Source organism: Colias philodice, chromosome 8 (assembly GCF_061535455.1).
Source record: "Colias philodice isolate Cphi_HAF_F1 chromosome 8, ilColPhil1 Martin Lab GWU primary, whole genome shotgun sequence".
Classification (NCBI taxonomy): domain Eukaryota; kingdom Metazoa; phylum Arthropoda; class Insecta; order Lepidoptera; family Pieridae; genus Colias; species Colias philodice.
Window position 1 is genome coordinate 10,122,986 of NC_143093.1, and position 27,211 is coordinate 10,150,196.

At 33.5% G+C, this 27,211-nt stretch overlaps 1 protein-coding gene across 1 annotated transcript; it reads left to right on the forward strand.

Annotated features, from left to right (window-relative positions):
- Window positions 1-1,133: 1,133 nt before the first annotated feature.
- LOC149486779 (putative cytochrome P450 9f2) lies at window positions 1,134-8,532 on the forward strand. Its single transcript, XM_089698435.1, has 10 exons — window positions 1,134-1,350; window positions 1,855-2,018; window positions 4,256-4,372; window positions 4,546-4,751; window positions 5,317-5,452; window positions 6,008-6,091; window positions 6,324-6,542; window positions 7,027-7,124; window positions 7,531-7,699; window positions 8,292-8,532. Exons 1-10 carry the CDS (start codon window positions 1,142-1,144, stop codon window positions 8,456-8,458), a joined length of 1,569 nt encoding a protein of 522 aa, XP_089554561.1. The 5' UTR covers window positions 1,134-1,141; the 3' UTR covers window positions 8,459-8,532.
- Window positions 8,533-27,211: the final 18,679 nt, after the last annotated feature.

A 27,211-nucleotide genomic window follows, 5' to 3' on the forward strand; every position in this document is an offset into this window, starting at 1 on the left:
TGTTTTATACTATGTAGTGATATAAGGTGAAATCGATCTCTGATGAAACTTTAAGAAAATCTTTGATCTGATTCGGCCTAAAAGGCTGATCACCTACTTGCCTGGCAAAAATTTTACTCGATGAAATAATCACGAATTGCATTTTCTGCAAATCTATAATTCGAAAAATAATAGTATGTATTAATAAGAGTGAAGTTACAAATACATATAATAATAGAGATAAAAAATTACTCTTGTTGGCAAAAATTTTATTCATCACTACATAGTATAAAACAAAGTAGCTTTCTCTGTCTGTCAAAGTTTTTTAATGGATAGAGTGATTCAAGAGGAAGGTTTTAGTATATAATTTTTTAGGTTTAGACTTTAGACAAAGCGGGCGAAGTCGCGAGCGGGAAGCTAGTTATTAATTATATTAACATCATTATATTATTGAAATATGAAAAATAGCAACGCGACTATCATGCATTATCTACAGCTATCACAAACAATATACCTCAAGGTCAGTTCCCAAATCCCATTCATCATATTATTATTGTTTCTACTATATTTATTCAGATTTGTTATAAAAATATGCTCTGGAATAGATAACAAATCAACAGCGTATATAAATAATAAATAAATGAATATCGCGTAATATTGATATTTATGATTGAGTAACGTCACTTGTTATTTTAGTTTAAGTTTATTTTATAAGCTTAAGCGATTAAAATACCGCCCTTGGTAGTTGCAATTGTGTTTTTCAACGACTCTCAAAAATGACATAGTTTTTTTCATTCGAAACGAGTGTTTTTTTATCAATATGATAATATACATCATTTTTCATAATAAAATTCTGCACTAAATTTGTTTAATGACTCAAAATATAACTAAATTTTTCAGAGTAAATTATATAAAACTTCAAAATATCAAATTAGGTAGTCGTTCGAAAGCAAAACAAAAGCTTAATTGAGCAACAAGCTAAATTGCTAGCTATAGAATGGCTAGTAAATGACTGATGAGTCTTCTAAAGATAGCATTTCATTAAATTAGGCTATTAATTAATAGTTACACTTATAATTACCGCTTCCGCTCACACCTTGAGACATATATCCGCACCACACTACGCACAGCACTCCAATCATGTAATTGACTCCTCTCAAAGATGCTGATTGAACTAGTTGTGTTTTTTATAACCGCGCTAGTAACTTATGCGTTTTACAACAATAAAAAGTTAAAAGATTACTTCCATGACCGGGGCATCAAATATGTCCCGGGAGTACCGGTTTTCGGTAATGCCTTCAATAGCATGTGGAAGAAAAGGCACATGGTCGAAGATATAGATGCTGTGTATAAAGCGTTCCCGGATGAAAAGTAAGTAAGATAATCCATACTAATATTATAAATGCGAAAGTAACTCTGTCTGTCTGTCTGTTACACAATCACGCCTAAACTACTGAACCAATTTGCATGAAATTTGGTATGGAGATATTTTGATACCCGAGAAAGGACATAGGCTACCTTTTATTGCGAAATATGTACCACGGGCAAAGCCGGGGCGGACCTCTAGTATTATATAAAGTACTTTTTCATACGCATGAATTATCGAAGTTTGGTAGAAGACAATTTTGTACCAAGAGTCACTAGCGTGATTTATTTGTTAAATTTATTTTGCCGGTGATTGATTACAGTAGATGTAGTGTAACAAGGTGTGGCAGATTCTTCTGTTTATGTTAAAATAACGAGACTTTGACTTACCAATATTTACTATTTTACCTGACTAAAGTTATAAATGCTTCCTAAGCGTCAGATAATCTTAAAATGCGACAGACCGAATTATTTTTGTTTATTATGTTAAATCTGTTCAATCATTATCAGATATGTGGGGTACATGGAAGGTACGAAGCCGATTATAATGCTCCGAGACCCGGAGATCATCAAAGCGGTCACAGTCAAAGATTTCGACCATTTTGTGGATCATAAGGATATCGTGCCGGTCGAGGTTGAACCTTTGTTTGGGGATAGCATGTTTAGTATGAAAGGTAAGATGAACTTTACAAAATTGAGAGTACATAAAGTATTTATATAAATAAGGTTTAATAATTTATGACAGTTAAATTGGAATGCCGAAAAGGCATATCTGTTTTGATATGATTACAAATAGCTATATTTGTAATACATTTCAAACATTGAAAAATTGAAAAATTGTAGCTGGAAAATGAAAAACAACAGAGCATATTAGAAGAATTTATTTGTAACTTTAATAATTATACGCGTACGAAGACTCAGGCATATAGGTAGGTACTATTTTAAAACGTATTAGCACTTAGTTGGCTATGCTTAACATGTCTGCTTAAGATTAACATTAGCAAAACCAATCACGTGTTTCCTTGAATGTTTATCATTTACCTTTTAATTAATAAACATTTAAACAGTAGAAATCTCTGATCTATCAAAAGAATATACATTTTAAATTAGACGCACTTCTCTTTGTATACCTACGGGTCTCAAATTAAATAAATTGGCTCAATGCTGTTAATGTTAGTTCAAGGCCGTTGATGCTTTTTATTTATAATCCAGTCTGTAGGTATTTATGCTCTACAAAAGGTGGCGTAGAAAATGTTTTGAAGCGATATTGTTTAGGTATGAAAGGTTAATAAAAATCCAAGTTTTCGACCTTGACGGACCCAGGCGTTAGCCGCCATCTTGAATTAAAGGTGCTAAAATTAGGTACATTTTAAATAACTTCTCAATTGTTTACTGAATCACAAAAGTGTCTATGAGGGGTTCAAAGAAGACAAAATTACCTACATTTTTTGCATACATGATTATTTTGTAAGTCTTAAAGGTAAAAAGTTATAAGCGACGGAAATAATAATATTTACAGAAATCATATAATTTTAATTTTGTTTAAAAATTGTGCAGCTATCATTTTTTATTCTTTTTGATGGCCCGGGCTGGTTATAATGGTGGCTTCTTCATTATCGTCGCTGAAATTTTCTGTTTCATTGTCTGTATTTTTAGTTTCCAACCATGAAATTTCGTCGTCATGACCAGAAGAAATCGAATACGCTGGAGCACGCTTTCTAATAACTTTGTACAGAGGGGACATGGATAAGGAATCCTAAGTTATCAATAAAAAGTAAATTTAAACTTGCTTCTTTGCCGCCAACAAAGGACGCTGCATGGTATCATGCGTTTAGGACATACCACCAAGTCCAAAAATGGTATGGAATTGAAAAAAATCCAGAAGACTGGGGCTGGAGATATGACACCAATAGGTTCACTCCAATAACAACGACAGAGAAAGCAGCACCTCAGATGCTTTTAAGTGTAATTTCTTGCCACTGTAAAAAAAGATGCAGCAAAGTATGTAGTTGCAGAAAAGCTGGATTAAAATGCTCTAATGTTTGTGGATTCTGTAGTGGTCAGCTGTGTGAAAATGCAGTAGAGATTCAGATAGATAACGAAGACTGTGATGACTACGAAATTTCATGGTTGGAAACTAAAAATACAGACAATGAAACAGAAAATTTCAGCGACGTTAATGAAGAAGCCACCATTAACCAGCCCGGGCCATCAAAAAGAATTAAAAATGATAGCTGCACAATTTTTAAACAAAATTAAAATTATATGATTTCTGTAAATATTATTATTTCCGTCGCTTGTAACTTTTTACCTTTAAGACTTACAGAATAATCATGTATGAAAAAAATGTAGGTAATTTTGTCTTCTTTGAACCCCTCATAGACACTTTTGTGATTTAGTAAACAATTGAGAAGTTATTTAAAATATACCTAATTTTAGCACCTTTAATTCAAGATGGCGGCTAGCGCCTGGGTCCGTCAAGGTCGAAAACTTGGATTTTTATTAACCTTTCATACCTAAACAATATCGCTTCAAAACATTTTCTACGCCACCTTTTGTAGAGCAGAGGCTTTTACATTTCCCCACAGACTGGACTATTAGTCTGCTCGATTTCAATTCGAAAAAATAGGTCAAGTAAGAGGGAGAAATCTTACACATAAATACAACATTGATTATAAACTCAAATGTTGATAACTAGAGGTCCGCCCCGGCTTTGCCCGTGGTACATATTATTTCGCAATAAAAGGTAGCCTATGTCCTTTCTCGGGTATCAAAATATCTCCATACCAAATTTCATGCAAATTGGTTCAGTAGTTTAGGCGTGATTGAGTAACAGACAGACAGACAGAGTTACTTTCGCATTTATAATATTAGTATGGATTATGACTCAAAAATTGATGATTCTAAACAGGGGATAGGTGGCGAGACATGCGTACCACGTTGAGTCCAGCTTTCACCAGTTCCAAGATGCGTTTGATGATGCCATTCATGACAGAAATAAGTTCTAATATCGTGGAGTATATTAAAGGTAAGAAAGTTCTTACATGCTGTGCTCTGTGAAACTAATGACTAAAAGTTTTCATTAAGAATTAGTGCAAAGTTTTGATAAAGATGCAAACCAACTCGCTACATCATCCGATTAACAGCTTAGCCTCTTTAAACGACACAGTTAAATTAACGCTCTATGTCTCATTTATACAGATCATATCGACGAAGACATAAACATTGATGATCTGATAAGAAGATACACGAATGACGTCATCGCTTCAACAGCATTTGGTCTGCAAGTGAACTCACTCAAGGATAAGACCAATAAGTTCTACACTTTGGGCCAGCAGATGTTCAGCTTTACTTTCATCAGCCGTATCCTCTTCATCTTCACTATCACTTTCCCACATTATGCGAAGGTATGAGAAGATAATAAAGGTTCACATTCAGTTAGGTATGAGAAGATAATAAAGGTTCATATTACCGTTAAGTGGCCCATCTTTACAAAAAAATTCCAACTGATACCATTGAGGTATTATTATAGAGAGGACACCACGAACAAAATCTGTGCAACAAGCGCGGCGGCGCGGGGCGGCTAGTGAGTCATACAATTTGCAAATATTTTGCCTATTATTACTTATAAATTAAACCCAATCAATGTAACAAATAAATATTGTTTATCTTATTAAAAATTATGAATAAACTTATCAATTAAAACCAATCAATGTAACAAAAAAAATTGTTTGAGACGATTGACTCTAACTCGTGTTAGAAAAAGTGTAGTAGCGATGGCCTCTCTAGTACGTAGTACATAGTAACTCAATGACTGATACGTTGTTACTTGGTCAGTGATATCATTTTTAGGTTCGCTTACATTTTCACCCTAATCCTTATCTTCATCTAAATATTTACTTTTAAGTTTTAAATTCAAATTCAAACGATCAAGTAACGCAACTTTAAGTAAAATATATGATTTGTTTTTAGAAATTAAAATTGGCGATATTCCCTCGTGAAACAACATCGTTTTTCAAGAACATTGTATTCAGCACTATGGAGCACAGAGAAAAAAATAATATAGAGCGACCCGATATGATACAACTATTGATGGAAGCTTCCAAAGGTATGAAATATAAATATATTTCTTTTGGAGTTACGTCTTCTGCATTGCTGTAAGATCATTGTTACTTTTAAGTTTGAAAGTTTTTTAGCACATGCTATTCAATACTAACGAAGGATCTTTAGAGAATGGTTTCGCTTCGTTTAATGTTTTTCAGAAACTTATATTTCATTCTGATAAATTGTTGGCATAAAACCGCATCTTTCCCGGTGGAAAGACAATGACGATAATGATTTAATTTTTAGGTGTTGCATCAAGAGTTTCAATTTTTGTAACGATATTTATTTATTTATTAAATCACAGCGATCGAATTTCGTCTCCTCTTCCATATTATATCTGAAGAAATTCGGTGTCATCAAGTTTCTATACAATATATTACGTAGTTAGAACGCCACTGGTAATTTTACCGTATTCAACTTTAACTTAAAATTTAAAATTATAAAATTATTAATTTAAAATTTAAAATTACTACTACCTTAAAATAGACCGACAAAAAATCATATTATCCATTTGTTAATATAGAAGTGAATAGTAATAATAATCATACAACCTTGACAGGTAAGCTCAAATTGGAAGATGAACCGAATCAAGACGTTGCTGAAGTACCAGAGTATGACTTTAAACCTAAAGCAAGTACAAGAGGTAAGTAATTAATATGCTTTGAATGATTGATTGATGAAAATGACCTTCGATGTAGATATGCAAATTATGATTACCTGAATTCTAACCAAGTTAAAAAAAAATAATAAAAATTTATTTCATTTATTTTTTTGATTGTACAATATTGAATATGGAGGCTCTCTTGCTAGGCATAGCCTGAGCTAAGAGTGCCAGTCCCTTCCCTTAATACATACAAGTTGTTTTTATTTTTCAGTCTGGTCACAGAACGAATTAGTGAGCCAAGTATTTATTTTCTTCATCGCTGCCTTTGAAAGCTCAGCATCCACTCTTTCTTTGCTCGTACACGAATTGGCATTAAACAAAGAAATTCAAGAGAAATTGTACCAGGAGATCAGAACTTACCAAGAGAAAAATGGAAGTTTGGTCTACGAGAAAATTAGCCAGCTCAAGTATTTGGACTGCGTGTTGAATGGTAATGAAAATATGGAATGTAAAAATGGAATTTAAGCTTTAAAATTGTTTGAATTCCCTTTTATTTGTGACGGGTTCCAGTAATGCTATTTACACTATTCTTTCTGTTTACATTTCAATTTAATGATGTGGGTTGCGATTAAAGCTTATGGTATTATTAAACTGGATAGAATTTACCAACTATATTTACCTATATAGATTTATTTATTCCGTTATAGAATTCTGCACCTCTGTACGCTTTATTAGAAACAAATTTGCCTAGGTTCAAAAATGTTTAATGGACACTGATGACTTCAGAAAATAATTGTCATGTACATTTATGATGCATTCTTCACTTCAAAATATTACGATACAACGATACTACAAATAGTATCGTTGGTAAAATTGGTTCAACTCACATAGCAGGAGAATATATTTGGTCATTCATTTTTAAAATATTCGTATTCCTTATAATTACCTAACAAAATTAACTTTGTTGCTTATAGAATCTTTAAGGAAGTGGGCAGTTGCAATAGCATTGGATCGTGTTTGTACAAAAGCTTATGAATTACCTCCACCGAGAGAGGGAGGAAAGCCTTGTGAGGTACGTTTTATTTTACAAAGTTTAAAATCATTTTAATTTCAAAAAGTCACGTAAATTACTGATTAACCGTTACTTTTAAATTATTGAATTATATGTAACTAGCTGCGCCCCGCGGTTTCACCCGCGTGGCTCCGCTTCTATTGGTCTTAGCATGATGATGTGCCTATAGCCTTTTCGATAAATGGGCTATCCAACACCGAAGGAATTTTAAAATCGGACCAGTAGTTCTTGGGATTAGCGCGTTCAAACAAACAAACAAACTCTTCAGCTTTATAAGTATAGATGTATCAATCTTTTTAGATTGAATTAATGTATAAAGATATATTTATGACCATGTAGACTAATCTTTAGAACCAAACGTTTTTGTAATAAAACTAAGAATAATGATATTTTTATTGTTTGATAGGTAAAACCCGGAGATATCCTGTATTGTCCAGTGAATTCACTCCACATGGATCCCAAATTCTTCCCAAATCCAGAAGTTTTCGATCCAGAGAGATTCTCAGATGAAAACAAACAGAATATAAAACCTTTCACTTACCTGCCTTTTGGAATTGGACCGAGAGTCTGTATTGGTAAATAAATACCCTAATTTTAATTAGATTTAATTATTTATTTGTTTGACCGCCTCCTTGGTATAGTGGTTGACGCGTGAGCGTGGAACCGAGGGGTCCTGGGTTTGATTCCCGGTGGAGACGAAGAAAAAAAAATGTCTTGGTCTGCCCAGACACAGAAGGCTGATCACCTACACAACCCTAAAGAAAATCGATCAGTGAAACAGATATGGATAATGCATCTGCCCCTTAGCCACTTGGGGACACGGGACTTCACTTACTTATTTTAATTAAATTTAAATAGTTGGGAGCATATTTTTTCAACACATTTTGGAACTTTGTGTAATACTTGTCTTGTCGTAATCTTGCCAAAAGACTGTGTACTTTGCTACTACCTGTGTTATTCCGTATGTATATCTAGAATCTGATATTTTGACCAAATAAATATGTTATTAATATTACTTATCACCATAATACTCGGGTACCACTAGAAGGACGGTACCCGGTCTTTTGGAAGGCTTACGTGGGGATACGGATCCGACACGCAGAGGCCCTTTTGAGAGTTTTAATGTGTGTAGTATACAGTATGGGATATCTTATATTATATTCACAGGTTTTCGATTTGCCATGATGGAATTGAAGGTGCTTCTATATTACTTGGTGTTAAACTTCGAAATAAATAAATGCCCAAAAACAGCGGACCCCATAGAACTTGCTACAGAGGATGTTAAAATTATGGCCAAAGGTCAGAGCTGGGTGAAATTTGAAGCAAGAAAATAAATCTATTATTTTTTACTTCATTTCCTATGTGTTGTATTTCTGTATGTGTTATATTAAAATGTGTATTATTTGAATGCATTTTTATTCAATTTATGTGTTTATCACATAAAAACCTCATATAGTTGGTGTAGGTATTCACATTTTTTTATTATTGTGTTTTTGCCTTTAATACAAAAAGAAAGTTATATTTGGTCTGATATGACAAGAATGATGCTCTACTCCGTGATTATATCTAACTAGCGGTCCGCCCTGGCTTCGTCCGTGGTAAATATTTTTCTCTACATAAGAACCATCCTCGTACTTTAAGGAATATAATAAAAAAGAATTATCGAAATCGGTTCAGCCGTTCACGCGTGATGCCCTGACAACGCGAAACGGGTATCATTTTTATATATAGATAAAATGAAGTTTTCTCCCGTTTTATACATTAAACATCAATATCAATGGTTAATTTTCTATATTTAGTATTACTCTAGAAATTATTATTAGGTTAATTTCCTTGCTATAGACTCCTAATTATAATAAGACAGAGCCAAATATAAGCTGACATATTAATAAAATTAACAGTTACTGTGAAATACACTTTACCTAATTATAAAGGCTTGTGCATATCATCATTTAGTATAAAATGAATGAATCTTTGTAGTGAAATGGATAAAAACAATACAATTTTATTTTATTTGTTAAGCTATTGCATAGCTTCTATCGCGGGCCTTGAGCGCGGGGACCGAATCCAGATATTCCGTAACGAAAAAATCTAACACCCCCGGCACAGCGATGCTATGATATGCAATAGCTTTACCGCGGCAGTCCCCGAGTGCCACACGTCTTTTTTTTTACTCCAAAGGGTAAATTAATCAATCGATTGATGTTTTTATTCCGCGATTATGAACTGTAAATCGGAGCACAGTTGAGTTAAAACTTTAAATCATGTGTCATAGTTTCTTCCACTAAAAAAAAAAGACGTGAGGCACTCGGGGACTGCCGCGGTAAAGCTATTGCATGGTATGCCTTCAAGCCACACCTACGCGCACGTCGGAGTGGGGAGCGTGAGGTTTTTCGTTACTAAATTTCTGGATTCGGTCCCCGCGCTCAAGGCCCGCAATAGAAGCTATGCAATAGCTTAAAAACTCACTTCCTCACACATTGCGTGTATCAGCTATTTATATAGCTCAAACATGATCGCACCGCTATTCGGATAAGGAATCTGGTTCAATGACAAAATAAGTACTCGAGTTATCTCACTTCCCGTGATATTTTGTGTTCAAACCTCCCTTTGGAGCCTCACAGTCACGTGATTTATACACAATCCCTAGTGAAGGCATTGTAGACATATTTTAAAAAGCTTAATTTCTAAGAGATATGTAAATTTAAAGAAAAGAAATCAAGTAGTGTAGTGTGTGTATATTTTTATTATGAAGTTAGGTTAGTTACATAGTTCAATTTTCACAATTACACGAACGCACTACCATTTATACGATTAGATCACACACTATTGTTGCTATAAAAGGCCTCATTAAAAGCATTAGAAGTAGGTGTTTCTGTAGCTTATGTTTTATTCTGGTACATAAGCTATATAACTACCAATCATTTTAGTTTCCACCTGAAAGAGTTAACATCAACACAAACATACATACCAACATCATCTCATACAGATCCATCCTTACAACTTAAACATTATTTGTATAATATTCGTAGGGTTTAAAGGATTTTACATTTTCCATCAGGCCTTACCCTCTGTTAGGTTGCTTTACCACCAATAATGTACGAGGATGTGTAGCGAGGAATGTGTTTGCAAAGAACCAATCATATCGCTTCATTTAGTTTGAAGTTTGAGGCGTTTAGTGTTTGAAGCAATACTATTGGTTCTTAACAAACACATTCCTCGCACATTGGTGGAAAAGCACCCTTATCGGAGACGCAATTTCCTATGTTTGCTCGTTAGCCTTCCTATACATAACATAAAAACATGTTTTGTAACAAGAAGATAGTGTACACAAGCCCTTACATTACCTCTGCCACGCTTCATTATCTACCGAAGTAATCTGAGAGCAAAACGCTGTTTGCTCAATTATGTTTCTAGTGACTGAAGTCACGCGTGACGCGACTCATAAGCAAGTTTAATTGGGTTTTAAGGCGATTAAAACTAATGTAGGTATGTGCATGAAGAAAATATAATTATGTGTTAATTTCTTTTCGTGTGTGGGTGGGTATACTTATCGATATTTGAACTTGCTATGTAGGTAATTTTTAATGATGTAATGTAGAGTATGTTGTTTGCTGGTTCAAACAAGCAGGCTCTAGTGGACCTATTTATTAATTACTAGCTGTGCCCCGCGGTTTCACCCGCATTGCTCCGTTCCTGTTGGTCTTGGGGTGATGATAGCCTTTAACCTTCCATGATAAATGGGCTATCTAGCACCGAGAGAATTTTTCAAATCGGACCAGTAGCTCCTCAGATAAGCGCGTTCAAACAAACAAACAAACTAACTCTTAAGCTTTATAAGTAGTATAGATTTCGACGTAGGCTTTGTATGTGATGCCTGAGTGCTGAATAGACTGTGCACCACGGATGTTCCACATTTACCACGGACAAAGCCGGGACCACTAGTGACTATATAATCCATACTATATTAATATTATAAATGCGAAAGTAACTCTGTCTGTCTGTCTGTTACTCAATCACGCCTAAACTACTGAACCAATTTGCATGAAATTTGGTATGGAGATATTTTGATACCCGAGAAAGGACATAGGCTACATTTTATTGCGAAATATGTACCACGGGCGAAGCCGGGGCGGACCACTAGTAAGTTATAATAATAAGTCGTAAAAAACACGTAAATATTATTATGAACAAACTCTTAGCATTTCCTTAAGAGTAGGTAATTTAAACAGATTTTGAAAGCTGTTTTATTTTTAGATTTGAAGAAAATGTAGGCTAATAACAAATGCTCACTTATAATACCACAAGAGCTTCAAAATTGTCGGGTATTTTCCGATAGGTTCGTTGCAAACAAATGAAGGAGTCAAGGTTAAAAAATCACGAGCGCGAAGCGCGAGTGATTTTTCCTGAAAAACTTGACGACTTTATTTGTTTGCAGGGAACCTTGAGGGAAATGCCAGATAATTTTGAAGCTCATGTGGTATTCGGGAGATTATTTTTCCGTCCCAAATGTCGGCCAATAATTTCACAATTGAATTGAACCTGTCAGTTTGACGTTTCAACGACCAGAGAAAATTTTCAAAAAATTATCAGTATAATACCATGTAGGTTGTACCACGTGACGTTGAATGGTGCAATTCTATTGGTCGATATTTGGGTCGGAAAAATAATCTATGTAATTTACTTGGATGTCATCCAATTTATGTAAGTCAAAATGGCAACATTTTCATTTTAAACAAAGTTACTGAATAGATTATAACTAAATTTCTATCGCATTTGAAACATTCATCTTTTTGTATAGAAAATATGACAAAATATACTGACTTCATTAAAAATCTAATAATCATAAAAGAAAGGCATATTCCTATTCGAAGTCGGTTAATATTTTCATCTCAAATTAGCCTATCATATTATAAACCATGGCAATGTTAAAAATTTGGAAAATCCAAAAGTGCACGCCTCATAATTTTTTTTTAATAAATATTTATTAATTATTATTTTTGTTTATTTAATAACAATTAAACCACATCGAATCAGACCCTGAAAAATGAAAGGGTTCTATTCCTGAGCATACTCAAGCGTAAGAGAAAAAAAAAGACTCGATTAGTAAAGTATTTCGGTCGCTATCGTGTTAACAAGAAAAAGGATCCGCACATACAGACACACGGACGTCCAAGACAGAACTTTTTTAAACTGTTTTTTAACTAGTTTAAATAACAAAAATGACATCAAAAATATCATGAACGTTAAAAATAGTGTTTTTTCTTAATATGTGTGTGTATGTATTATCTTACAAGTGCAATGTATGATACATAAAGACATTTTAAGTTTGAAAAATCAGATGTTTTGCGCGAAGTGACAGTAGTACCCACCTCAACGCTTCGCTTATGAGGCGTGCAATTGTTTAAACTGGCCGTTATTAAATATTTAAAATTATTTGAAAGTGAACATTTTCGGAGTAATTCTGTGAAACTCTACATCATTATTCGACATTGGATAATTAATAAAGTCTTCTACTTTTAATGTGAAATATTCAAAGGGAAAGTTTAAAATTATCCATTAATTAATAAAGAGTGTCGAGGTCATTCATTCTGTATACATTAAGGAAGATCCATTATAATTTTGAAGGTATTTCAAAGTATGAAGTGTATTAACTTTCGTTATTCAATTATTTTTTAAATAGCCTAATAGATTACTAGCAAAGTTTTATTATATTGATAAAAATCCCTACTATATATAATATTATAAATGCGGAAGTAACTCTGTTTGTCTGTCTGTCTGTCTGTCTGTTACGCTTTCCTGCTCACCTCTCAACCGATTTTGAAGAAATTTGGCACAGACAATCTTTAGACCCTGAGAAAGAACATAGGCTACCTTTATTGCGAAAAAACACCACGCGGGTGAAGCCGCGGGCGGAATATAGTTTTATATATAGATTTTTGTGTTCAGATAGAGATTCAATAAAGTAGAGACAATTATTACCATTAGTGAATTTAGATACAATATTATCAATGTACTAGCGCGTCACACACGGTGAAGATACTATAATATTTTATCTTAAGATACTGTTATATTTTATATCACAGTATCTTAACGCATCCGGTATCAGCGTTCGGACCATCATTTTTCTTTTTGTCATTGTGTACTAAGACCCCTGTAGAACCGCCATCCTGTTACAAATGACCCACAAAATTTCGCGTCATTTGTAGGATGGCGGTTCTACAGGGGTCTTAGTACGCAATGACAAAAAGAAAAATGATGGTCCGAACGCTGATACCGGATGCGTTAAGATACTGTGATATAAAATATAACAGTATCTTAAGATAAAATATTATAGTATCTTCACCGTGTGTGACGCGCTAGGCTTTAATATATTTCAAATCATGAAAATTATGCTTATTCCTAGAGGCGGTGATTACCATCATTTGACCATCCAGCTCCTTTACTTCATATTGATTGAATAATATGATATTGTTTTCTTTTTCATACTTTATAATAATGACGTTATTAAAATTATATTTTAGGAATAGCTTATTTCATGAATCATGGGCTTAAAGTTTAAACATTCGCAATTTTCCTCACCAGCGATAATTAAAATAATATATTATTCATAAGGAATTGTAAAACTTTACACGAATAAAAAAGTTTGGACTTTGAACTTACTTGAAGAAAATGGCTCAGTAAAGTCGATGTAAACGCATTTCAAGGAAAACAGGAATCTTATAACTTCTAGAAAATACGTGTGGCACTCGGGGACTGCCGCGGTAAAGCTATTACATGCTATGCCTTCAAGCCACACCTCCGTGCCCGTCGCAGTGGGGAGCGTGAGGTTTTTTCGTTACGGAATTTCTGGATTCGGTCCCCGCGCTCAAGGCCCGCGATAGAAGCTATGCAATAGCTTAAAAAGTCATATGGTGCGAAAACACGAAACGTCATTGCAAATTCAAGATGGACGACCCAACTGTAAGCTTGCTTCTCATAAATATTACAAAAGTAGACAGGACTATAAACTATTTTATAATAAATTTACATGCCATGAATGTTAAAATTTAATTAAACTGAAATACTCCACGAGTTTCAGTATAGCTTTATGGGCGTGAGTGTAATATTAAGTTTTCGAGGTATTAAATAGGACTATTGGCGCTAATATACGAAAATTTTATGATTGAAATTATTTAATACGAAATTGATAAACAATTTAGTAGGTACTCATTTATTTGATGTTAAAAGTACTTGTATTAACCCATTGAGCCCCGAACAGCCCGATCAGTCCACGACACAATAGATATTCTATTGTGTCTGTGATTCCGGGGCCTGAGTTATTAAAGTAGTAAGTTAATATTATGATAATGTCGATGACGTCATTATCCGTTAAGTTTCCAATACATTATTTCTACGGAATATAAAGCATTTTCGAATAATATCCAACAATGCCGATTCCGGGGACTGATGGATTAATGTTAAAATAACACTAATTATACACAAATATATTACAAGAATTGTAAGTCATATACAGGTAGGTAAGATTAGAATTTAAAATTTCCACATTAACTTATAACACAATCTTCCAAAGCGGTCATCGAACTTACAACCCCCGTCTCACCATACCGAGGTCGTCAATTTCAGTCCAGAGGTACAGATAAACAAACCGGCAAACGTCTCGAATGGTTCCCGATTGGAGAAAGTAACATTTAAGAATGAGTCCCAACTCCCACGGGAGGTATTAGCGAAATAAACAATTTACTTCGCCTTTTATTTTTCCTGCTATTTACAAATAATTGTATTCTTTTTGTACAAACTGCTTTATACCATAAAGGTTGCGAAATTTTGCTTGTTCTAATGCTTATTCTATTGTAATTACAATCAGAAATATATATATATATATATATATATATATATATATATATGTATATTTATATATCTTATATATAAATATATATATATATATATATGTATATTTATATATCTCTTATATATAAAAATGAATCGCAAAATGTGTTGGTAAGCGCATAACTCGAGAACGGCTGAACCGATTTCGATAATTCTTTTTTCATTATATTCCTTGAAGTACGAGGATGGTTCTTATGTAGAGAAAACCTAAACATGTACCACGGGCGAAGCCGGGGCGGACCGCTAGTCTATAATATAAAAATGAATCGCAAAATGTGTTGGTAAGCGCATAACTCGAGAACGGCTGAACCGATTTCGATAATTCTTTTTTTATTATATTCCTTGAAGTACGAGGATGGTTTTTATGTAGAGAAAACGTAAATACGTAACCACGGGCGAAGCCGGGGCGGACCGCTAGTATATATATATATAAATGAATCGCAAAATGTGTTGGTAAGCGCATAACTCGAGAACGGCTGAACCGATTTCGATAATTCTTTTTTTATTATATTCCTTGAAGTACGAGGATGGTTCTTATGTAGAGAAAACGTAAACATGTACCACGGGCGAAGCCGGGGCGGACCGCTAGTTATTATTTATAGTTATTATCTATTTCTATACCGTATGGAATACGCGTAGATTCATGCAAATGCAAATAAAAAAATCACGTTTGAAAGTTATATTACCCACATTAAAATATGACCCAAAAACCTATTTGACATTAATTCCATCAAAAAGCAACAAAACAACAACTAATCAACAGATACATCGCACACCTAAAATGCTAATTTTATTGCAAAAATTTCATACAAAACTGGCAATAAAACTCCAATTAACCCACTAAAATACGGACGTAGCCGCAATTTTTCATACTGGCAATATAAATTTCACCGAGCAATGAACTGTAAATCATTGCCATGCTGCACGATTTAAGAAAATATGATTAAGGAAAATGTAATTCGGTATGGCAACATTTTCGGCATTGAATTGTAAACAGCTCAAGAACTAACACTACCGCAAAATAAATAGCCCATTCATCAACCATGAAGTGGAAACATACGTTCTCTTATTCGACGGGAAAACGCCAGTTATTATTTTTCTTACCTTACCTAAAATTTCTTAAACCTTATGATGTTCAGTATTGGTTGCAATGGAAATAAGGAAAAAAATAAAACAATGCATGTTACAATGGTTAAATAAAATAATATTTATATCATATTTATAGTAGGAAATCACTATTATCATAGTATGTGCATAGAAGCTTTTCAAGACATTCGCCGTAATTCTTCCTGATAAAAATGAATAAACGGAGATTTAAAATATATAATGTTAATAAAAAAATATGTTGAAGCTTAAGTTTTACGATTGAAAACAACATAATATGTATTTTGTCAATTTTAAAGTAACTTTCTGAATAATGACTTTTTACAAAGTACATGTATTTTGTATTACGTGAAGAAATAATGTGAATAATAATTATCCTCTTTCATATTTAAACTTTAAAATTGATTATCACATTTCCTACAAACAAAGTCAATAAAACTAGAATAAAAGTGATAACTTTCCTTTCCAAACGTAGCGTTTATTCCCACTCTTCATATCTCTATGTAACAGCATTAAATTACCTACATTTGGCAACCTTTCATCCTATTTTGAGAAAAAGCAAAATTTAACCGCCTCTGAAAAGCCGCTTAGTTCACGTCGTCTTTGTATTTGACGTTTTATCTATTGTTCACTATATTCTGCTAAACAGGTAAATACTGCATCATGTTTTCTATTTAATAATGTTTAATGGAATATTTGGAGTAATTGACTACATTTGTTTTTATTAGAGAGTAAAATATACAGTTAGTTATATTTCTCGGAAGGTTTTCGTTTCTTATGTTAGATATTTTTGTACAAAAATAATAATTGATTTCGTGTTGAAAAAGGAAAATAAATATTATTATATTACATGATCTTTATTGATTATCCAAACTGTAATAACGAGCTGTATCATGAATTTTATCGAAAAATTACGACGTTGAATTAATTTTAAACTTGAGATAATGACAAACATCTTAATATCAATAATTGACAAAAATCTCTTAAATCTCGTGTCACAATGTTTCTCCTCAATGGACTCCTAAACCACTTAACCGATTATAATAAAATTCGCACACTATGTGCAGTTCGATCCAACTTGAGAGATAGGATAGTTTAAATCTCAAATCGTTTTAGAGAAAGCGGGCGAAGCCGCGGGCGGTAAGCTAGTAATATTATATTCTCCACAAATAAAAAAAAACCTCCTATAAAGCCTCTTTAACAACTAAAAACAAAACACAAACATTTAAACTGTAAATAACCGAAATACGTAAGAACTCAACACGAAGACACCAAAGACCACAGGTCATAAATTCAGTCTGTCGACGCGTTGTTGCGTCTTTAATAATCTGTGGCTGTGATGTGAGCGAAATATGGCGACAGTTTGCTATAAAAGGTTAGGTGAAATAAATTAGGAAAAAGGATGTTTTATAAGACTTGAATTAAATTGGAAAATGAAGGAAGATATATTTTATGAATTCGAGTTAGAAGAGTACGTTGCTTAGCAACACATTTTTTTTAATTTATGACGATGGAAACTTCCGGATAGTCTAAGTCTATATTATCATAATACAACACTATTAATCGAAACAGCCAATGCTATTATATGATATATTTATATTATTAAAAAAAAGATAGATACATATTAACATCTACTGAAATTAAAATTTGAGCGCGCTTTAATTTTAATAGCTTGCCACTTATAAAGTTCATCACCCTTTTCATATTCAAACTTAAAACTCGAATATCTATTCAACTACACTTCTCTTAAGAACCATTTTAAATTCCTCGTTTTTACGAGGACCTTATAAGACCTTATAAGCACCATTGAATCATATTATACAACAATAAGCTACCACGAATTCCTTAATCAATAAAAATATCATTTTTACGCTCCAATAAAATTCGTATATAATTTTATGTGTAAAATATTATAAGGTATACGTTAGCTAAGTGTTCATTAAACAAAACTTTATGGAGAGTATTACGCGGTAGGCTTTATTGCGATATTACTCAAATTATTTTTAACCACATATCTAACTATACTAATATTATAAAGCTGAAGAGTTTGTTTGTTTGAACACACTAATCTGAGGAACTACTGGGCCGATTTGAAAAATTCTTTCAGTGTTGGCTGTCTAGCCCATTTATGGAGGAAGGCGGCTATTGGCTAAGTATATATTTTATATATTCAATCGTATGTACCTACCACAAGCGAAGCCGTGACGGGCCGCTAGTTACATACTACATAAAATTTATTAGATACAAATTCGTTAATAAAAATAATGTTTTATTTGTAACTATGAATAGGTATATTGTACAGTTGAGAATAAGGACATATAAATCTTTAATTCTTAAATTATTGCGCCTTTAATAAAAAAAAAAAACACGCCTTCTTTAATAAATTAAATGCAACGAAACGGAATTAAAGAAAATACAGCAATTGTTGATAATTTAAATTTTACACTTTTCCCTCGTTAAGATTAAGTTCCGAAAAAAGTGATGAAACACAACCCTGGTGAAAACATTCATTTATATAAGAACTTTAAAAGAACCATTCCTTAGCTCTTCTCATTTTGCTGTAGCACTACACCAAGAATTGCATAGTAAGCAATCATTGTTTTATACGTGCAAATCCGCATTTATACCTAGTCTCCACTAAAGAGGATTTACATTTGTCAAAGCGAAATCGGAACAATAAAACACGTCAAAGCAAGCCGAATAGCGTCGGTTGCAATTTACAGTCTGCAAAATATAAAAGTTGTATCGCCGCTCGCAATCTCACAATAAATGGGATATCTTAAAGTCCACAGATTCGAATCTGAACGGCTTCTTGCTATTACGAGACAACAGGCGACCCGTCCTTATTATATTTCTTCTGTATTTTTATTGCGTGCAATTTTTTTTTATCTGTGCAATAAGTCTTGTCAAAATATATAGCGCCAACCGGGTTTTGAATTTAGAATGGCAATACGACTGGCTGGTAAATTTATTGAGAGTACTGTGTTCGAATTTTAAATAACACGTAGATAAGAAATCTTCAAGCCGTGCAGATTAAAAATAAAAATCGTTGCTATCTTACAAAATTTTATTTTATCGCAGTCAAACGTTATTTAACAACGAAAATTATTTTAAAGGTTAACATAAATTCAAATTTATTAGACCCTAAACTACTCGAAACTTTAATACCGTCAAAGTATCATGAATATTAATTTTTCAATAAAAGCCTTAACAGAATACGGCCGTACCTACGATCAATTTATCCCCGTCCCGGCCCTCCGAGATACAATTAAATAAATCAGAACTCATTTCGACGGCATTGTTCATGAATTTCATTTATTTAACTCGCTTCCTTGTTTGTTAGTCTTGAGGCTATACAATTCGTTCAGGCGACTTGACTTTTGACAAAAGCGTCATTGGAATTTAATGTTTATGGAATTAAAATTCCGGTGTTGCAATGAGCATAAATAATTTAGCGAGGGATTTTAACTGCTGTTCTGAAAGGGAATATAACTTTGTCTATTACCGACGATTTAATAATTGTAAAGGGCTGTTTGTACAGTTCGTGGTATTGTGTGATGTAACGTTTGAAACTGTCAGATACATTTAAAAATATAATATAAATTGAATGCCGGATTAAATGTTATATACAGAATTTGAGCTCCAATAGAGATATTTAAATAGTATTAGGTTATGAACATTTTATTTTATATGATGTGATGTGAATGATGTAGGTCATAGTCCATTTTTTTTAGTTACTTGTCGTTGGATTCGAATATCTATATCTACCCTTAACCAATATCCCATGGAGGGGAACGAACTTTATGAAAATGTTCGCCTCTATACTATAATTAATCCATGCTATATAAATAAAACTGTTTAACTATCTGCCACTTTCAAACTGATCACGTAATGTTTGAGCATACAATGTGACAATTTTAGGAAATGTTACAGAATATCTATTTTAACCCGCGCAAAGCCGCGTCACAAAACTAAGTTGTAATATACGTTATTAACATCCACGGCTTCATAAACAAATGTTTCACATTCAATGCGTTTATGAAAGTCGACATTATTAAAATTAGCGTCATTTCATAAAAGAGCCTTTCCATTGTTGTGAAAATTCATTGTAATATTTTGCCTGTACTTGTCACTCTCACGACTATTGTTCCTTATTTTGTTTACCGTTTATTCAAATCTTTAATCTTTTCGTCTATAAGATTTATAATATGACTAGCTTTCCGCCTGCGGCTTCGCCCGCGTTTTCAAAAAAAAACCCGCATAGTTCCCGTTCCCGTGGGATTTCCGGGATAAAAGCTAGCCTATGTCACTCAGAAATGATGTAGCTTTCCAACAGTGAAAGAATTTTTCAAATCTGCCAAGTAGTTTCGGAGCCTATTCAATTCATACAAACAAACAAACAAACAAAAAATCAAACCTTTCCTCTTTATAATATTTGTATAGATGAAACACAAAATTTTAGAAGAAAGTTTCATTACGTTCTTTTGTAATGTTGTAGACAATGTAAAAAGAGCTTTAATTGTACGTCATCTTTACAAATAAATATATAACTAGCTTTCCGGCCGCGGCTTCGCCCGCGTTTTCAAAGAAAAACCTGCACAGTTCCCGTTGGATTTCTGGGATTAAACCTATGCTATGTGTTAATTCAAGTTACTTTCTATATGTTTATTGTGTGCTAAATTTTATTGTAATCGGTTCTGTAGTATTCGCGTGAAAGAGTAACAAACACACACATACACATCCTCACAAACTTTCGCATTTATAATATTAGTAGGATTAAACTACCTATTTGTAATGTCAATATTACAGTTATTGAAGAAAAATTACTTTTGTTACCTACTAAGCCTTGATCTTAACGTAAAGGGTGTAATACCAAGTGACCTAAGTCCTAACTCATGGATTAATAATATTGCACGCCTCATAAGCGAAGCGTTGAGGTGGGTACTACTGTCACTTCGCGCAAAACATCTGATTTTTCAAACTTAAAATGTCTTTATGTATCATACATTGCACTTGTAAGATAATACATACACACACATATTAAGAAAAAACACTATTTTTAACGTTCATGATATTTTTGATGTCATTTTTGTTATTTAAACTAGTTAAAAAACAGTTTAAAAAAGTTCTGTCTTGGACGTCCGTGTGTCTGTATGTGCGGATCCTTTTTCTTGTTAACACGATAGCGACCGAAATACTTTACTAATCGAGTCTTTTTTTTTCTCTTACGCTTGAGTATGCTCAGGAATAGAACCCTTTCATTTTTCAGGGTCTGATTCGATGTGGTTTAATTGTTATTAAATAAACAAAAATAATAATTAATAAATAATTATTTAAAAAAAATTATGAGGCGTGCACTTTTGGATTTTCCAAATTATATTAATATCTGCTGCAGAGATGTGTGCTGAATTATCCATGAATTTAACGCACCAATTTCTACATTGATCCATCTTTAATAGTATGTCAAATGAGTCAATGTAATGAGTAATTATAAGTTATAACTTCATTTTTCTTTTGATATATTCTCACTCCAAAACAACTTTGGAGTTGTAAGCACTGCATGTGTGAAAAAAAAAAAATAATCCAAAACGTATTAAGCAAAAACATTACTTCATTATTCTGCTCCTTTATTAGACATTAATTAATTTGAATTAGGGTAATTGCGCCTGTTCGCGTCCACTTAGTGCAGTTGGAAAGATTGAAGGAGAAAATAAAAATGTTCCAGAACAAATTTCAACTCAAAATTTATGTAACGTGTTCATTACATAGTCTATTTTAAGATTTACTTTCAATTGTGTTGGAAATATCATGTGGTTTTTATTTATCTAGACAAATAGCAGAATTAGGCGTTTTACCCAGTTCGCGTCCAAAAATTCCAGTTTGCGTCCACCCGCGGACCAGTTCGCGTCCACCAGCTTAGAAAAGGAATTAAGAGTGTATTGGGTGATATTTTATCAGATAAATGCAAATAAAAATTAGATTTTAATAAATTGTTTATTTACGAATATAGTTATTTAATAAAAACTGGCCAAATGCGAATGGGACTCGCACACCGAGGGTTCCGTATTAACCTGGTTTTTTTTTCATATGTTTTAACTGTAAATGATTATTTTTTCAATGTTTCCCTTATTTGTGCTATAAGAAGTTGCTTCGTATCAAACTTCAAGTTTCTGTGTTCACGTAAAGTACCCTGTAGGTTTTGATTACCTTGCGAATGTAGAAATTTGCGAAAATTTGCAGCATAAACGGCTGTATCTTTTGATTGCTTTGGCTTATAAGTTTGATTTTTTCACTGCTTCAAGGGACCGTAGACTTGAGTATTCAATATAAATTTCAGCTTTATACCTCCACGCGTAACTGAGAAAAAGGGTCTTGACAGAAAGACAGACCGGCAGACGGACATACAGACGGAAGGATATCAAAGTGATACTGATGTATGATATGTGATCTACAAGGATTCCGGTTTTTCCTTTTGAGGTTCGGAACCCTAAAATCAACATATTATTAATATAATTCACTGTAAGGAAACTGGAAAAACATTTTTATATTTATCTTCTCATCAATAATAGAACTAAAAATTAACAAAAAACAAAGTTACGTTATGTAAATAAATAATAATCAGTTCTATTAAGATTACCTACCTACCCTATTTTTTAGTTTGTTATGAATTAAATTTCTTTTTTGTATATATTATTTTCTTAACCACAGACTTATTGACTCTCATTCTCAAAGATATTAGTCTCATTCTTAGAATACCCATTTTAAAATGAAAAAATAGCATAAAAATTAGCTAATTTGAATGAAAATTTTAATTATCAACTTGTAGTCTTAGTCAAAAATTTACAGTCTATTTTAAATTACATATTTTAACAAACAATTCATTGCTACGTAATGAAAAACAATGTGGACGCAATATGTTCTATTGTTATGCACTATAGGTATAGTTTGCGCCCACCATGGACGCAAAATGGAAGTTGTACAAATTCGGTGTAGTAATTCGCGTCCACCTTATTTTAGCTATTAATTGTAAAATAAATTAGCTGATTTATAATCCATACTATTCCATGTTTTGTTAGCAAAGTAAAGAAACAGTTACATATTCAAAAATTCACATTTAACAATACGATACTTACCGTCAAACGCGACGCTACGCACTATTTTTTTCTCAAAATCCCGCGCGTTTTAGCTTTCTCATTTAATAGCCTTTTTAATTAAATATTTTTTTTAAATAGGATAGGCGGTGCGCAGGCATGTTTTGGATATGTGTGCATGTCTCTTATACATTGAGGTATTATCGGAACTTTTTCTTATTACAATTTTACTTAAAGTATACTTATTTTCGTGAATTTTCTAAAAGATATCCGCAAAATGGACGCGAATAGGCATGTGGACGCGAACAGGCGCAATGACCCTATAACTGATTGTTGGAAAAGTACTGCTTTGCGCAGTAAGTAAACCCGATACGAAACTCTAACAAAGTAACTTTACGGCAAACAAATTCTACATCATTTGAGTTGTATTTGATGTACACGTACATGTTAATGCGTAAGCATAGAAAACCGAACTTGAAACATATTTTGTACTTAACACAATCCTTTGAAAAGATCAAGCGAAATCTCGTTTCCGCGCCTGCCAACCTATCTTTGAAGTACCAGGCTAACATGAAAAGCGGAAAGTTTTGTAACACCGGAAAGCACGGTGTTTGTACGCGGCACCCGTTTCAATAGAAAACGCCAGTTATGCTTGAGCTGCCTCGTCCCGCGAACCTCATCTAAATAGTTCATCGCGAGGGGCAATTCCTTTGCCCAGAATAGCTCATAAAACACTGGTGACTTTTAGGATTTTTCAATTGGGAAAAAACTACTATGCAGATCTGCGAGCCCGGTGTTTTTTCAGGTTTTGTGGTTTATTGACTTCGTGCATTAGTTATATTAGTTGACAAATAAAATAGACGGGATATTTTCATGCCAAATCCAAATATTTAACTCGGCTTAAGTGATTTTTTATAATTTTAGTAAATTTCAATTAGGCAAAAATCATTTCACACGCGTACTTGAATGTATCTATACTAATACTAATATTATAAAGCTGAAGAGTTTGTTTGTTTGAACGCGCTAATCTCAAGAACTAATGATCCGATTTGAAAAATTCTTTCGGTATTAGATAGAAGGCTATAAGGCTACATATCATCACGCTACGACCAATAGAAGCGGAACAATGTGGGTAAAACCGCGAGGCACAGCTAGAAAATTATAACAACAATTACCCAATAAACGACCAAACATTTCCATATTCATATCCACCAAAACCAAAAATCTAAAGTAAACTTTAAAAAATCTCGCAACTCCGCCATGAAAGCCATTACGTAATTTAACACATTACACTTCGCAACTACGGTTATAACTTGCCCTCATATTTCATGACTTCAAAAACCCAAGTTAATAACAAGTTGGGACGTGTAGAACTTCATTAAAATTGTACTTTCTCGAATATTTGTCACGAGTCGAGATTTCCTTTGTGGAAGGGAATGGAATATTCATGTACGTTCATTATCTGATATCGACGTGCGACGTAATTATTGAATGCAAACTATGAAACGTGAACAACTAATGTTGTATGGAAATTTTTAATTTAAAATGCAGATGTTTTTGGTATTCGGTGTGATAAATTGCTATACAATGTTGTAAGTTGGTTGTAAGGAATAAAAAGGTATGGTCCGGGAGCCAGCAGCAGATTTTATGACCAAGTTCCTCTCAAGCGGTAATTAGTAAAATGCATCAAAGTATAGTATTATGAAGCCTCGTGAACGTCAGCTGGAGCTCGGTTGGGGGGAAGAGCGGTTGTAGCCTCCCGTATCAGCTGACGGTTTTTCCACCAAGATACAGCCAGCTGACATATATATTTATCCACAGTTACATATAAGCTATCATCAGGTAAATTTTTGTTTGAGAGGAAATAACGGAAAATAAATTTTTCTTTAAATTTAACTTTCATGTTCGAGACACCAGCTGACGTATAATACACCATGTTGTAACCAGCTGACTATTTTTTTTCGTTGAGATATTGGGTTAGCTACAATTTGACAAATTTTTAGCTGAGAGGAAATGAATGAATGAATGTATTTTTTTTCCTATGTGCGTGGGAGGCTACAACCGCTCACCCCCCCAACCGAGCGCCAGCTGACGTTCACGAGGCTTTATAATACTATACTCTCATGCGTCTGACGAATTATCTCTTGAGAGGAAATAGTTAACCAAATTTGCACCTGGCTCCCTAACCAGTAATTTTGACAGTCTTGTACAGTAAACGTCTGAACACAAATAAAGTTCGGCAGAAAACATTAGGCTCAATCACTAACCTACTTATCTATACTAATATTATAAAGAGGAAAGGTTTGTGTGTATGTATATATGTATGGTTTTCACGCATAAACTACTGGACCGATTTTGATGAAATTTGGCACCGATAATCTTTAGACCCTGAGAAAGAACATAGGCTACCTTTTATTGCGAAATATGTATCACGGGCGAAGCCGGGGCGGACCGCTAGTACCTTATAAACGTTTTGACAGTCTCCTTTGTATAGTAATGGTACGGTAAGCAGCCCGGCAAGTAGCCCGGCAAGCATCCCGTGCGCTTTCGGTACAAACAAACAAACACGTGCGCATGCACAAACAACGTGTTTACATGCTTATGCCCGTGCTTGTGCTCGTTGAATATCACTTTGAACGCAAGCGTCAGAACCCACCATTTACGTCTGAACACAAATAAAGTTCTGGCAGAACACATTAGGCTCAATCGAACCTATTTATATATGCTCTATATAATAAGCACAAGAAAGTTATATTCATATGTAATGTTACTAGTAGTAACATTACATATGAATATTTTTTTCTTAATATATTTACGTTTCTGTTTCTACCTATTCGGGAATCGTGCGAATGTCTGGCAGCGGAGTACATTACCGTAACGGTAAGTGCGTAAAGCTCGTCGCACACTGATATATCGGCCTATTTTTTATTTATTTATTAATTGATGACTTATTGAGCTAGTCAAAGAGGCAATACTTCATGTGTATTCAGAAATATTGGATATAATTAAAGCTGTTTCCTTTGCAATAGCAACACCGACAACACGTAGCTATTTTACAAATAAAAAATCTATAGTCGTGTGAATAAAATAGTTAAGATACCATTTAATTTATAAACGATCTTTGAAAACAGTGCGTACTTCTATCATAAATTTGCTTTATTATAGAATATAGACTACGTTTCTGAAAAAAAAAAATATTTAAAATTGGGGAACACGTAGGCTTGCAGAATTACAGCGTCATTGAGTATATCATACACAATTTTAAAAATATCGTCCCCTAACTACTACACCATACCGAATACCAATTACGAAAGCGGTCAAAAGCCCCAGTGTATCCTTACCTTTAATTTTATAACTGCAAGCGTTGCAATGGGATACTGTGCTCTACGTGCCGAACGAATGTGGTGAAGGGACACGTTTACCATTTACCCTGGATCGATTCACCAACACACCACAAGCGAAAATCATTCTTAATCTCCAGCAATAACTGCGCAAATCGCTCGCTACATTTTGCCAGTTATGTCGTTACTCGCTGGACGTTGGCTACAACTCTGTTCGTATACAAAATATACTTTAATCCTATTTACTGCGTAACATATAGAACAATAATGTAATAGCTTAGCATCGATGTAAAACAGAACACGAAACTAAAGTTTTGATTGTATTCTGCAGATCATAGCTTCTATTATTAGTGTTTCGTGTTTGAATAAATGTTGAACTGTCATTTTTCCTACTACTGCGATACTATTCGTTATATACTATGATATATAAAAAAGCTAGATACGATACCCGCTCTCTATTTTGGCAAGAAAAAACTCAGCTAAGTGCCCGAGTTTCACTTAGTCACGCACCATTCAGCGTCGTGGCTGGACGTTCTTTTTATATTTTGATCGGCAGTTGTTATTACGAAGTACATGAGTGAGACATGTATCAATACAGTTGTTCTTTCTTTCACTCTCGTGCATGAGAGTGAAAGAAAGAACAACTGTATTGATGATAATG